At 31.1% G+C, this 12,893-nt stretch overlaps 2 protein-coding genes across 4 annotated transcripts; one reads left to right on the forward strand and one right to left on the reverse strand.

The window, feature by feature from the left end:
• Positions 1 to 5,529: 5,529 nt before the first annotated feature.
• On the forward strand, positions 5,530 to 9,484 carry LOC110640782 (aquaporin NIP6-1). Its single transcript, XM_021792269.2, has 5 exons — positions 5,530 to 5,913; positions 6,005 to 6,229; positions 6,329 to 6,523; positions 8,651 to 8,712; positions 8,997 to 9,484. The coding sequence occupies exons 1-5, from the start codon at positions 5,683 to 5,685 to the stop codon at positions 9,199 to 9,201; spliced, it is 918 nt and encodes a 305-aa protein (XP_021647961.2). The 5' UTR covers positions 5,530 to 5,682; the 3' UTR covers positions 9,202 to 9,484.
• Positions 8,814 to 12,467, reverse strand: LOC110640783 (uncharacterized). Of its 3 annotated transcripts, XR_009149354.1 has the most exons (6): positions 12,321 to 12,467; positions 12,070 to 12,238; positions 11,842 to 11,973; positions 11,344 to 11,748; positions 10,245 to 10,446; positions 8,814 to 9,213 (listed from the first exon to the last, which is right to left on the reverse strand). XR_009149354.1 is itself a non-coding variant. In XM_058148206.1 (5 exons), exons 1-4 carry the CDS (start codon positions 12,189 to 12,191, stop codon positions 10,308 to 10,310), a joined length of 798 nt encoding a protein of 265 aa, XP_058004189.1. In that variant the 5' UTR covers positions 12,192 to 12,454; the 3' UTR covers positions 8,814 to 9,213; positions 10,263 to 10,307. The 3 variants fall into 3 exon arrangements, 2 of the variants coding, with proteins under 2 accessions (XP_058004189.1, XP_058004188.1); XM_058148206.1 differs by having other exon boundaries at positions 10,263 to 10,446; positions 12,070 to 12,454; XM_058148205.1 differs by lacking the exon at positions 8,814 to 9,213 and having other exon boundaries at positions 10,006 to 10,446; positions 12,070 to 12,454.
• Positions 12,468 to 12,893: the final 426 nt, after the last annotated feature.

The following is a 12,893-nucleotide window of genomic DNA, read 5'->3' on the forward strand; positions in this document are numbered from 1 at the left end:
ATATCATGCACAAGGCCAGCGGGTAGGCTTTCAAAGCTAGAAATGAAATTAGGCATAATGACTAACAGACAAGTATATAACCTGTAGAACAATCATATCAGATATATTTTGTCGATCAATGATTATTCATGTATGTAGTACTGTTATCTGTAGTCCCTAATTGGTATACCAATCGATCAAACTATATATTTAAGCCTAAGTTTACTTTGGATAATTAAGTATTATTAATTATTTAACAAAATTTTCATGTCAATTTGTAGTGGGAAAGTGGGTCCCACATACATATTTCATGAACCTTTTTTTAGGTTTAGTTTTAGTGTCTTGATTTTGCCTATCAATTTAAGCAATTTGTGGCCACTGTTTGGCCACACTTTCTTCATGGAAGTCGTCCCTCTATGTCTTATCTTTATTTTCCCTTTTGAATCATGTCATTTGGATTTATAAAACTCAAGTTATGGTCAAATAACCATAACTAGTTTATTTCCAATTTTTGGTTCCTTATCTAGGCAGTTTTGGTATTACACGTTACCAATTTATTTGAACAGGTTGTAGCAATATTTAGGCCTAGTGTTCTTCATAGGATTTGTTTCTCTATGCCTTGTGGTCACTCAAAATTTTTAGTTGCAATTTTTCAAGTTTTGTAGAACCATTTATAACCTAATAACTGGCCTGGACTATTCTGGAGTTAATGGTCACTTATGCAATTTTCAGAATTGGTATGCTGACTTGACCTAGTTAATTGACCTAGTTTCCTTAATTTATGGGTTTTGATCAAAATACCAATATTGTGTGTCTATATCTTATTGAAATTTTAGCACTAGTTTCAGGGTATTTAGATTTCTGTGGACCAAATTATGGCCTTTTTGCCAAAACTGGTCAAGTAGCCTATGTCTAGCAAAACCTGGGCAGTTTTAGTTCTAAACAGTTTTGGTAACCTAACTTGGGCCAGCAATTTGATTTGGTTAGAGGTATTTCTGAGCTCTGTAATCTTCGTGAAAGTTGTAGTCCTATATCTAAGCTTTCCAATGGTATAAAATTCAAGTCATTTGAAACTGTCTATAGTGAGTTATGACAAATGAATGTATACTGTTTATTTGGTCAATTTTCTGGATTCATCATTTGGTCATCCGGATTGGGATAACAATTTGGTCAATTTCTGGGCAGAATTTAGGCATGGTATCTTCATGAAAAATGAAGCATTTTAGGTCTAGTTTTACCTCAAATTGACCTCATATCAATTGGAGTAATACAATTTTGGTTATGACTCAAAATACACACTGAATTCAATAAATTCTCAACCTGCAAAGAAATTACACTCCCAAATATCATTCCTCCAACTCCCTTACTTCAAATTGGCATTCATGGCACTTCTAAATATCATCTCAATACAATCACATTCCAGCAATTACATCAAGTCTCTAATATATAGTTTAAAACCCTAATCCACATTGTCAAGGTCAATCACAATATACATATGAAATAAAATTTCTATCACAAATAACTTCATCAATCAACATATAGCCCTCATCTACTTATTCATCAACACCATTAATTAATATTTACATACATGAAATTATCAATCTTCTAAGTTCCTCAAGGCTGCTGAATTGAGACATTTACACAAAGTCTTCAATAATTTGTTCAAACCCTAATTCAAATTATCAACCTCAAACATACACATGCAATTAAATTATAGTACATGTAATTATCTTAATCAACATCACTAATCATCATTTATATGTAAGAATTAATCAAATTCCCATACTTCTCAAGGCTGCCGAAACTTAACACTTCTCCTAACTTACCATTTCTTTTGATTTCAAGCATAATTCACTTCATCTTGACTTCAAATCAATTTTTAATGAATAAAGGAAAAGGGTATAAGCACTAACCTCTTTATTCACTTTCTTGAGCTTGTTAAAACTTTGAAATCCTTGGATTTTTTGGCAGCCAATTGATTTCCCAAGGTGTGGAGACAAAATTTAATGAAGTAGATTTAAGGTTTTATGTTGAGAATGGAGGGATTTGAAGCTTGCATGAAGAACATCCATGGAGGAAAGGAATGAAGAGGAATTGGGCCATGGGAATTGGAGTGAAGAAGATGAAGGTGAAGTTAGTGGATGCTTTGTCATCTTATGCCCTTGTTATACCCCACTAACCTTGATTTATTAATTATAATAATTCTAATAATTTCCCCATATTTCCTTTAATTACATTATACATATAGTTTGATATTTTCATAGGATTTTCAAAATTTTTAATATCACTCATTTTAATGGACATTTAGGTCAAAAGTTAACTTTAGGTGCCAAATGACCAAAACGCCGCTCTTCGGGTTATAGTCCAACTTTTTCGGTAATACCGATTAAATCCCTAATCCGACGGTTTCTTTAATTTTTATTTTCATTTGTACTAATTAACTAAATTTTCTTTGACATTTTTAATGTCAATTATATCTCAGTAAACCCTTAATTTCGTTCCGAAAATTATTTCCTAGGGTTCCTCGCTTGTCTGGGGTCGTCAACTGTCTACGCAGTGACTTCTTGGTACGGTCACCCATTATTGCGGTTCCAGCTCATTTAACCTAATTGCATTTCACGTCTTTTATTTTTCCTTAATTTTTCTTATATTTTCTTATCATGTATTTCATCATTTTATATATCCTCACTATCATTTAAGTGTAGTTCCAGACATTCTGACTGTCCGAATAGACGTTAATCGTTGAGACAGTAGGACATACGGACTACCTACAATGAGGGTGTTACATATTAAATATTACCTTAAAAGTTATTGTCGAACAATGATTCAATGAGTTTTAACTCAATACTATTAGAGTTATTTTTTAAAATTATGAAATCCCAAATTTAAATTTCAGTTAAAATCAATCATAAATTAAAAAATAATAATAATCAGACAAAAAAGAGACAACAGAAAAGGGGTAAAAAAAAGTATACGTCCAGAGTCCTCATATGACAAAGAGAATTTATTCCACAGCTATATTTAAATTTTTCCTTAATCCCCTTTTGTAGGTTCTCAACATTATTCCCCCTATGATTTTGATGTTCCACTTGTTATCAACAATACTTAATGGTTTATTCTTCATTATTCTTAGCTACCCCAAGCCCACAAATTTGGAATTGTTTCATTCGTCGAAATGAAATAGTTATTTCTCACTTATATAACATTTTTATTTTATAATTTTGTATATAATAATTGAAGTTCAATTTTAAAAATTAAAAAATATATATATACTCAAATTTAAAATTTCAAAATAATTCATACAAATTATCCAAAATAATGCGATTTCACGTTAAAAATTTATTTAATGAAATCAATATATGTATATATAACTATTTCATTATAATCGTTCATAATAATGAGCTCATATAAAATTACCATAATTTCATAATAAAAATTTAAAAGAGTTGGTATATAAATTTTTTTATTTAAAAAAATTTAAAAAAAAATTCTCATCAATCTTTTATCCTGCAAGAACATATTCGGTCTACATAAGTATTTCAAAGGCACCAGTTAATGCATTTAACTATTCACTTTTTTTTTTTTTATTATTTACAATTAAGAGGGGAATGATAAATTTATAAATGTGTTCTACAACCACTAAATTTTCCAAATAGATTAATTTTTTAAAATATTAAAATTAATTTTTATTAAGGTAATCTTATTTAAAGCTGTGAGATTGGGTATGGTACCGAGAAAATACTTTATCCGAACTTGAATCCAATAGTATTTTTAAAATTTAAATCTGTTTTAAATTTGATTAAAATTTAATTACTTGAATTTGTCTCAAACTCAATTATTATTATATAAAAAATATTTGAACCTACTTAATTTTATATATTTTAATTAATAATTTATATAAAAATTATTTTTTATTAATATTTATATTTTATAAATTTAATAATTTCACAAAATATTTAAATTCTATTTTATTTAAAATAAAATATTAAAAAAATTTAAAAATATTATTATAAAAAATATATATTTTATATTTAATTAAGTATTTATATAGATACAGTAACGAATAGCTAACATACAAAACTCAAATCCGTTAAAAGTATTACTTTTTGAATCTAGACTCATTTTAAACACGATTATATTATCTAAATTTATTTTATTATGATTCAGTCGGAAACTTACAAAAATATGGCTTATTGCTATTTCTAGGAGAGATTTGGAATGGGGATATAATTAGGATCAATTGTTTAAAAAAATAACAAAAAAATCATCAATAAAAAAATTGAAAACAAAAGGTATATTTATGATATTTGGTTTAAAATAATTGACAAATTGATTGGTTAGCATTTCTTGGAAGCTCTTTAAGGCATAAGCTTTTTAATTGATTGGTTAACATCAATGACCCATGAATAATATCATATTTGCCACATTAGAGGTTGGCATGTGCCTTAACAATTATTTAGTGATACATATAATTAGTGAATCAAGGATTAGGTAAGTATCATATATATATATATATATATATATATATATATATATATATATATATATATATATATATATATATATATATATCATTTCTTTTTATAGTTCATCATCGAGATTCCCATTTATATAATCAATTGCTATGATATTTTATGATATAATATATTACTTTAGTTGTGATTTCATAATCACAAAGGTGTCAACCAACGGTGCACGATTGTGATTTAATTAACAATTTGGTGGTTAACCTCCTTTTATTTCATGAAAAAAAATAATTATAAAAAATATTTTTTAAAAAATAAATTATAGTTATTATTTTAATATAAAATTAAAAATTAATTAGAAAATACTAAAAATCAATTGGTGTATCTCAAAATATACATGATTAAGCTTATTTAAGTATTTGCTAATTAAGATCTTAATTATCATTTATTTAGATTGAATTAATCTCCTTTACCACCTGCACCAACCCACCCACCACTTCTTATAATTCATTGCACAAATAACAAATTCATTCTATAATTGTTGGATGTGTGGGGCAGAGTTAGGCTTTCATTTTGTGGAATGAGAATATGACATTGTAGCAAGGCCAAGAGTATTGCTTGCAGTGAAATTTTCAATGCTATGCACGCTTATTTCAAAGATTGGCCTTTTATCACACAAAGTGATCCCCCAGAAAAAGCCCACTAACACCTACCATTACTTCATTTCTCTTTCACACTCTAATCAGAAGCTGACATTGAGTCGTCTACTCTTGTGCATAATTGAGTGAACTTGTGCATAATTGAGTGAACTCATTGAGTATATAAAAAAAATAATAAAGAGATAAAAATCAAGTGGCTAGCTAATGATTCCATTTCCTCTTACTAAGTCTTAGCCTTATTCCAAGTTCAGAAATGCAAGGCTTGTTGCAATGTCCCACATCCCACTTCTCTATTTCCATAGCTATACATTACCAACCTTCCTTTACTTTCCATGTTTTCAACCACTAACTTCTTCTCCACCTTTATTTCTTGGCATTCTCCAAGTCAACTTCTTTATCCTTTTGTACTATAAATATCAGGTACATACCTCAACCGCAGTTCACGACATACAGACAAACGAGTGCAAGCTCATCTCTAGTCTTCTCTCTCTCTCTCTCTCTGTCTCTTTCTCTCTCTTTCAGAGTATCATAAAATACCCTTGATTTTGTTTTCTTTTGGGTGGTATTAGAGTGATATTATGGACAATAATAATGAAGAGGTTCCATCAGCTCCTTCAACACCAGCAACGCCAGGGACTCCAGGTGCTCCTCTCTTTGGTGGGTTTAGAGCGGAGAGATCAGGAACTAATAGAAAATCACTTCTCAAGGGCTGCAAATGCTTCAGTGTTGAAGAATGGGCTCTGGAGGAAGGCAGATTACCTCCTGTCTCTTGCTCAATCCCTCCTCCTCCTGTCTCACTTGCAAGAAAGGTTATTATTTATATTATGTATTTTTTTTAATGATTTCTTAATTATATTAATTGTAATTACGATAGATCATATTTAATTAATTAATTACCAGGTGGGAGCTGAGTTCATAGGCACTTTTATACTGATATTTGCTGGAACAGCCACGGCCATTGTGAACCAAAAAACACAAGGCACAGAAACACTAATAGGCCTCGCTGCTTCTACTGGTTTAGCTGTAATGATAGTAATATTATCAACAGGCCACATCTCTGGAGCACATCTCAACCCATCTGTCACTATTGCTTTTGCTGCTCTCAAGCACTTTCCATGGAAACAGGTAAGCACGTAAACAACTTACATTCATTAATTGAAGTATCCTTAATTTAATATCATTTGTATTATAATTAAGTAATAATAATGAGTTAACTGGACGCAGGTGCCAGTGTATATTGGAGCACAGGTGATGGCCTCAGTGAGTGCAGCATTTGCTTTGAAAGGGATATTTCACCCAATAATGGGTGGAGGAGTAACAGTTCCTTCGGGAGGATACGGTCAAGCTTTTGCTTTGGAATTCATTATTAGCTTTAATCTCATGTTTGTTGTCACTGCCGTGGCCACCGACACTAGAGCTGTAAGCACCCTCTTAATTTCTTCATTTCAATTGTTTACAGCTTTCTTCTCTTTTCTTTTCTTTTCTTTTCTTTTTTCGTTATTATATTATATAACATTAATCTAAAGCTAGAGAAAAGTTGAAAAGAAAATAGAAAATTCTACTCTTATCACCTTTTCTGATTGAACCCAGTTGTTTTAATAAGTTAATTACTTAATTATTGTTTCAAGATGGAATTAAATTTCAACAATACTAAATTAAGTATAAATTTTTCTTCAATTTTGTCATTTTATTTTCTTTTTCCTCCCTTTTTTCACCACTTGCCACAAGCAGACAAACCTTCTGGAGGAATTTTCCGGCAGACAAGAGTTTTTTTTTTTTTTTTTAAATAATTATTTTGCAGAGCCCAAGAGACAAGAGTCAATGAAAATGGTTGGCCAACCTGCAACTTGACTTTCCCCACCTCCCTCCTCCTCCCCCCCTTTTTTAGGAATAAATATATCAATCAATTAGATTTCATGATTCATTTTTCTAGGATGCAGATCAAGTAATAAGTATCTAGTGGCTAGATCAATAAAATAAAGTGATGGGTACCGACCAAATTAATTGCTCACTCTTTCTTAAAATACCTAAAAACAACAGTGAAATTATACCATGTCCTTAACCACATCATTAGAAATTAATAGAATTGTACCCTAAATTAATAAAACTGCTAAATATAAAATTGTTAAACGGTGTTAAAACTGAGGTAGCAATCTTGTTAACATCTAAAGGTGTTATTAACGATAGGGTATAATTATATTGTTGTTAATAATTTAGAGTGCAATTATTAAAGAAAAAATTAGGGTACAATTTTAAAAATGAGTAAAATTCTGTTTTTCAATATTAAAGAAAAAAAAGTGGCATCAATAAATTGTTTGAATGGAGGAGTTTTGAGGGTGAAGTAAAGAAAGATTTTAGGAGATTTTTAGATTGTTTGGGAGAAGTTTACATAGGAGGGATGTTTTTTTTGTGGTTATTTGGGAGTTGAAAACTCCCCAAATCCTTTCATTTTTCAACCCACCAATTTGATGGGTTGAGGGGGTGTTAGAATTTTTATATTCCTATGTTATCCTTTTTTTTTAATTTCTAAAAACTCAAAATTACTCCTTTCTTATTTTTATGTTTTTAATTATTTTATAAAAAAATATATATTTATAATATTCATATTTAAATATATATTTATAATATTCATATTTAACCTTACTTTTTAATTCTTTCTTTTTAAATAAAATAATATTATTAAATATTTATTTATCTTACTTTACTTTATCTTCTTCTCAAATATAATATAAAATATTATATTGCCTAAACATATTTTACTTTAACATACCTTATTTTATTAAAGAAAGCCTTAGTGTTTTGCTCAAGTCTCTCTCTCATGGTAAGAGGAAAACTTCAAACAATGATGAATTATTACACATATCCCATCCAATAATTAATAGTCACAAGAGGAACAGGGAAAGGAGCAGGAGCAGTAGCAGAGCCCCTCCTTGTCTCTTGTTCTTTCAATTTTATTTCCCCCACCTTATTCTCCTCCATTCCAAGTGCTTTTCTCCATTCCACACATTCACCATCCAGAACATTTTGTATTTCATTTTTCAATTGTAGATTCTAGGTGGGCACATGCCTATGTGAGCCCTCTTGTTTTGTTTGGTAAAGTATCTGAGTCATCTTGGTTAGACTTTTGGAATTTCTCCCACTTTACGGTTCCTTTTTTTTTTTAATAAACAAAAAGCAACCTAGCTTATCTTTTCAATCCCCCAACTCCCTCCTTACTAATAATGATAGAAAAAGGTATAATAGGTTGGGTCGATTCAAGTATGGAACTAGCTTAAAATCGCTAGTTTCGGAGTATAAATCCAAAATTAAATTTTATATTTTTTATTTAAGATCAAATAAATTTTCATCTAATAAAATATTATTATTTTTTTAATTTTAAAGATTAAAAATAATTTTTTTTATTTTGATCTAAAAAAAATGAGTGGGCTATGCATGTACATGTTCAAACAATAAAAAAAAACTATGCATGTATACTAATAAATAATAATTAATGGCATAAAAATTGTCAAACTTGGCAGCTGTGGCTAAAATTATGAACACATGCAGGTGGGAGAGTTGGCGGGAATCGCGGTGGGGGCCACCGTCATGCTCAACATACTCATCGCCGGGTAGGTCGTCGCCCCTCCTGTCTTCCTTTTATATAAATATCTTTCTTGCAATAATTAATGAAGGATTGGTTTATCCTATACTTAAGATAAAAATATACAAGTTTCATCTATTTTATATTGAATCTAAGCAATGGTTTCTCATTAATGAAATAAAATTTTGCAAACGATAGTTATTGTGAAACTGTTATTCGTACATCAATTTCATGGTATAATTTTTCTGGAGATTAATGATTAATGCTTATACATGCCTCTTGAACTTGAGGATGTGACACCCTCTGGTGCAGCCAATCTACAGGTGCATCCATGAATCCAGTGAGAACTTTAGGGCCTGCTATAGCTGCAAACAACTACAAGGGCATATGGATCTACCTCACTGCACCCATTCTTGGGGCACTGTGTGGAGCAGGAACCTACTCTGCTGTCAAATTGCCGGAGGAAGATGCTGACACCCGTGAAAAGCCTTCAGAAGCAAGGAGCTTCAGAAGGTGATTATCAACAAATCTGTATTAGTTATCCAGAAACTGTCAGATAAACAAATGCAGATGATTCTAAATCAGGAGAACAAACTCAAAAGTCTCAAACTACTGCTTCTGAAGTTCCTTCTAGTAGGTACATACACATGCAAGAGAGATAAAACATGAATAGAATGACTCTGTATCACATATGAAGAGTTCTTTACTTTTGTGTGCAGTATATATTGGAATTCTGTAACATGGTGGTCTAAGAAAAGCAATTTCAGTGCTCCAATACACTTGTCATTTACTTCTTCCTCTGTTCCTGTCTTTTTCTTTCTACCTTCTAGTTTCTACTGGTCCCATATATAACAGGTTGCACTCTAACCAATCTAATTTTTTCTCTTAGCATTATACAGCTTAACCCACTAAAAATGGTTGACATGATTCACAGCATATATGCTAGTGCCCCAAGCAACTACGTGTTTTAGTGATAGACACACACCAAAGGTTAATAATTATATGCCTCTTAAATTTATGTTACAACAACTACCACTTTCCCATTACTGTCTTATCAAATCTAATTTGATAACATAGTAAATACCATCATTTTCAGAATCAAGATTTTTTTTTTCAATAGAACTTTTGGCTCAAAGTTGATGACAACCATTAAGGCTCGCAAATAATTATAAACTTTTTTTTTTCAATAAGATCTACATCCATTCAAATTGCTACATGGATATACATAAATGTTTGAATTTACAACCCATGCATCAAGCCGAGTGTTTTGTTAAAAGTAAATAGATTAAAAGTACAGGGGAGCAAGTAGCGGTAAGCAGTGTTGTAAGCAAAAAACAGAAACAATAAAGATCGAAAGTTGTACTTTTAACAGCTTTTAAGTGTACGTAAGTTCATTTATAAGGACTAACATTGTTAAATGAACTAATCTAAAATTGTCTTGATAGGTCTAATGGACAAGTTCTTTACTCATTCAACTAACTGAGGGCCTCAATTCAAGTGCAAAATTATGTATCATTCACTTCCATTTATAGTAGAATTAGTGCTCAGAGACTAAAATACATTAATTTTGAAGGTCACCAGTCCTCTGCAGCTGAAGCTCTGTTCCTGCATCCACTACAGAAGTCAGGGAAGCACAGGGAGATCTACCCTCTTAAAGGAAAAAAAGCTGACACGTCCTTGATCTACATGACAAAATTTCAATGGTGCCTGGCCACATTGTCTCTCAAGGGCTTCAAATTTTGCCTTGGATGGTGGACTCCCCCTACAACATATGGCAAGGTGTAAAACATGGAAAAGAATTGGAATTAAAACGGAAATAAGCTAACTAGACTTCATTTGCAATGGTTGTGCACTTCTGAGGAGTAATCAACCCCAAACCCACCCATCCATTCCCACACCCAATGCTAGATTTTAGCTTTTCAGAAGGATGACAGGCTTAGTATATTTTCCAGATCAAAGGCTCAAAAATGCACAGCACTGCAATTGAGAACACAAACTAATACATGCTCGCATAATTGTTTGAACTACATAATGCACAGCCCAGCAATTAAGGATACCCATAAAGGCAAACCCAGCCTAAATGGCTTCGATATAGGATATGTTTGGATTGATATTTAACTGCATAGATAATTGTTTAAAGGTTGAAATGTTAAAACTTGGCTGCAGGAGATCTGAAAAGCAAGCAAAAGAGTTGTAAAATTTTTTTCTTTTTTTTTTTCTCGTATTTTGAAATTCTAGGGCCTCCATTAATAGGAAATTTGAGGAAAATGTTACGACAGTGGGATTTTGGACTCTAAAAAGCGCCAGAAAAAAAGGAGCATATTTGATTGATGTGAAGACATAGTTGAAGTAGAGTAGAAATATATTGCAAAGAATTAAAGAACATTAAAAAGTTCGTAAAAAAGGAAAAAAGAGAGTACCATGAAAAATACCTTCCATAAACAAATCACTCATGATGGACTCGTATTACTAATCAAAAGGCCAAAGAAACAACTAAATCGAACAACTATTTACAAGATGTACAATTGAATAGTCCTGGAAATGATGTAGTACCCAGAGAAGACAAACGAAATGTAATGCCAGAGAAAGAAACACAACATTTAATCACTACTTAAAAAAGGCTGGCATTCAACTTATTAGGATTAATCCATAAAATTACCTAATCAAGCAGAGCAGAAAAGCTGGATCACCAGGTGAAGTCTTTCTAAACTTGCTGTTGGGAAGATAAATGTCAAAATTAGGTCTCAGTTCATCAACCTGCAAATTACTTAGACTTTCTACAACTACAGCTGAGTCTTTCAACTCAGTGTCTATTATCACCCCATTATTTTCTGAGGTGCCTTGAAAAGAATCAAAGTTACAGTTGCTCTTAATACCCTTCATAGACCAAGGAACACCGTGACGCTGAATAATGTAACCAAGAGACTTGAGGTGCCTATAGACCTCAAAAAGCTCCCAGCAGCACCCATTCTTTTCATCTACAGTTTTCCCATATATATCTTTTAGAGAAAAATGTATATCTTTATCATCCAAGAGAAGCAATGCCCCCAATTCAGCCAAAAACCTATACCAAAAGGAGTTCTATTACATTGAAAATCATTTAAAAGATCAAAAATCCAAAGGTGTGCTCTTTTTTTTTTTATAACTTAAAACATACAAAATCTCCTCAATTGAGCAGTAGATCTTGCCATTGCGAACAATTCCTGTTGTTGTCCACAATTTGCCCTTCTTTTCCACCACCTCAGCCATACCCATCTCATCATCCCATCGAGCCTTTGAAATATCGCTCCTAAAATAAAAGAAATCTCACTCAAACCCCACTTAGAGATAAACTTGGAATTGAAGAATTAAGGAAACATGTTTTCTCGGAGAGATGTTTAGTTACCTAAATTGCAACTTGGGTAAAGAACCAGGAGTATAGTACAAGTCTTCATCATTTGTATCTTTCAAATTGGCCTCCGTATCGCTCAACTCAGCTGAAGAAGTTTCCCAATCCTCTACCTCCATTGCTTGATTCTAGGAAGTAAGACAATAGTTGCCAGTTTCTCTGCGAACTGTGTAACAAAGCTGGGATCATCAGAGATGAATTGTGCAACAAAGCATAATGATGGTGCAAGGAAGCTTGCGGGAGCTTACAGAGTTGCAAGAGTTTCAGCTTTCAGGTCGCCGACGGTGTCTTGAATGGGAGAAAAAGACAGGAGAAAGGGAATCAGGGTACCGGAGCAGACAGATAGCCGAGACTTGGTTCAATTTCATCCTCCAAAATTTTATGAAATTTAATTCAATTATAGGCTTTTTTGTTTTAAATAATTTTTATATGTAATATTTTTTATTATTTAATTATAATATTAAATAAAAAAAATATTTTATAAAAAAAATTTATAAAACACATAATTTAATTGAATTTTGATATAATTTTATAATTAAAATTTATTTGTCTCATTTTTACTTGTGAAATTAAAAAATTTTAGTTTTTTATTCTATTAAAAAAATTTATATCTAATAAATATATAATATTTAATAATATATTAATAAATATAAAATAAATTCACACGTAAAGATTTCTAAAACTATATAAATGAGCATTCATGCTTTTTACAAAATAAATAGTGAGTGGGTACAAAAAAATTAATAAGAAGTTAAAATAAATCTCTCCTTTTATATTTTTTAAATTAATTAATGATACTTGATAAATTTTTAATTAATAAA

Source organism: Hevea brasiliensis, chromosome 1 (assembly GCF_030052815.1).
Source record: "Hevea brasiliensis isolate MT/VB/25A 57/8 chromosome 1, ASM3005281v1, whole genome shotgun sequence".
Classification (NCBI taxonomy): Eukaryota; Viridiplantae; Streptophyta; class Magnoliopsida; order Malpighiales; family Euphorbiaceae; genus Hevea; species Hevea brasiliensis.

Coding starts and splice junctions, on each gene's coding strand:
- LOC110640782 (XM_021792269.2), top strand. CDS start 5,683: ATGGACAATAATAATGAAGAGGTTCCATCAGCTCCTTCAACACCAGCA. Junction 5,914..6,004: donor CTGTCTCACTTGCAAGAAAG/GTTATTATTTAT, acceptor ATTAATTACCAG/GTGGGAGCTGAGTTCATAGG. Junction 6,524..8,650: donor TGGCCACCGACACTAGAGCT/GTAAGCACCCTC, acceptor GAACACATGCAG/GTGGGAGAGTTGGCGGGAAT.
- LOC110640783 (XM_058148206.1), bottom strand. CDS start 12,191: ATGGAGGTAGAGGATTGGGAAACTTCTTCAGCTGAGTTGAGCGATACG. Junction 11,749..11,841: donor TGCTCAATTGAGGAGATTTT/GTATGTTTTAAG, acceptor CTTTTGGTATAG/GTTTTTGGCTGAATTGGGGG. Junction 10,447..11,343: donor TTTCTGCTCTGCTTGATTAG/GTAATTTTATGG, acceptor CATATGTTGTAG/GGGGAGTCCACCATCCAAGG.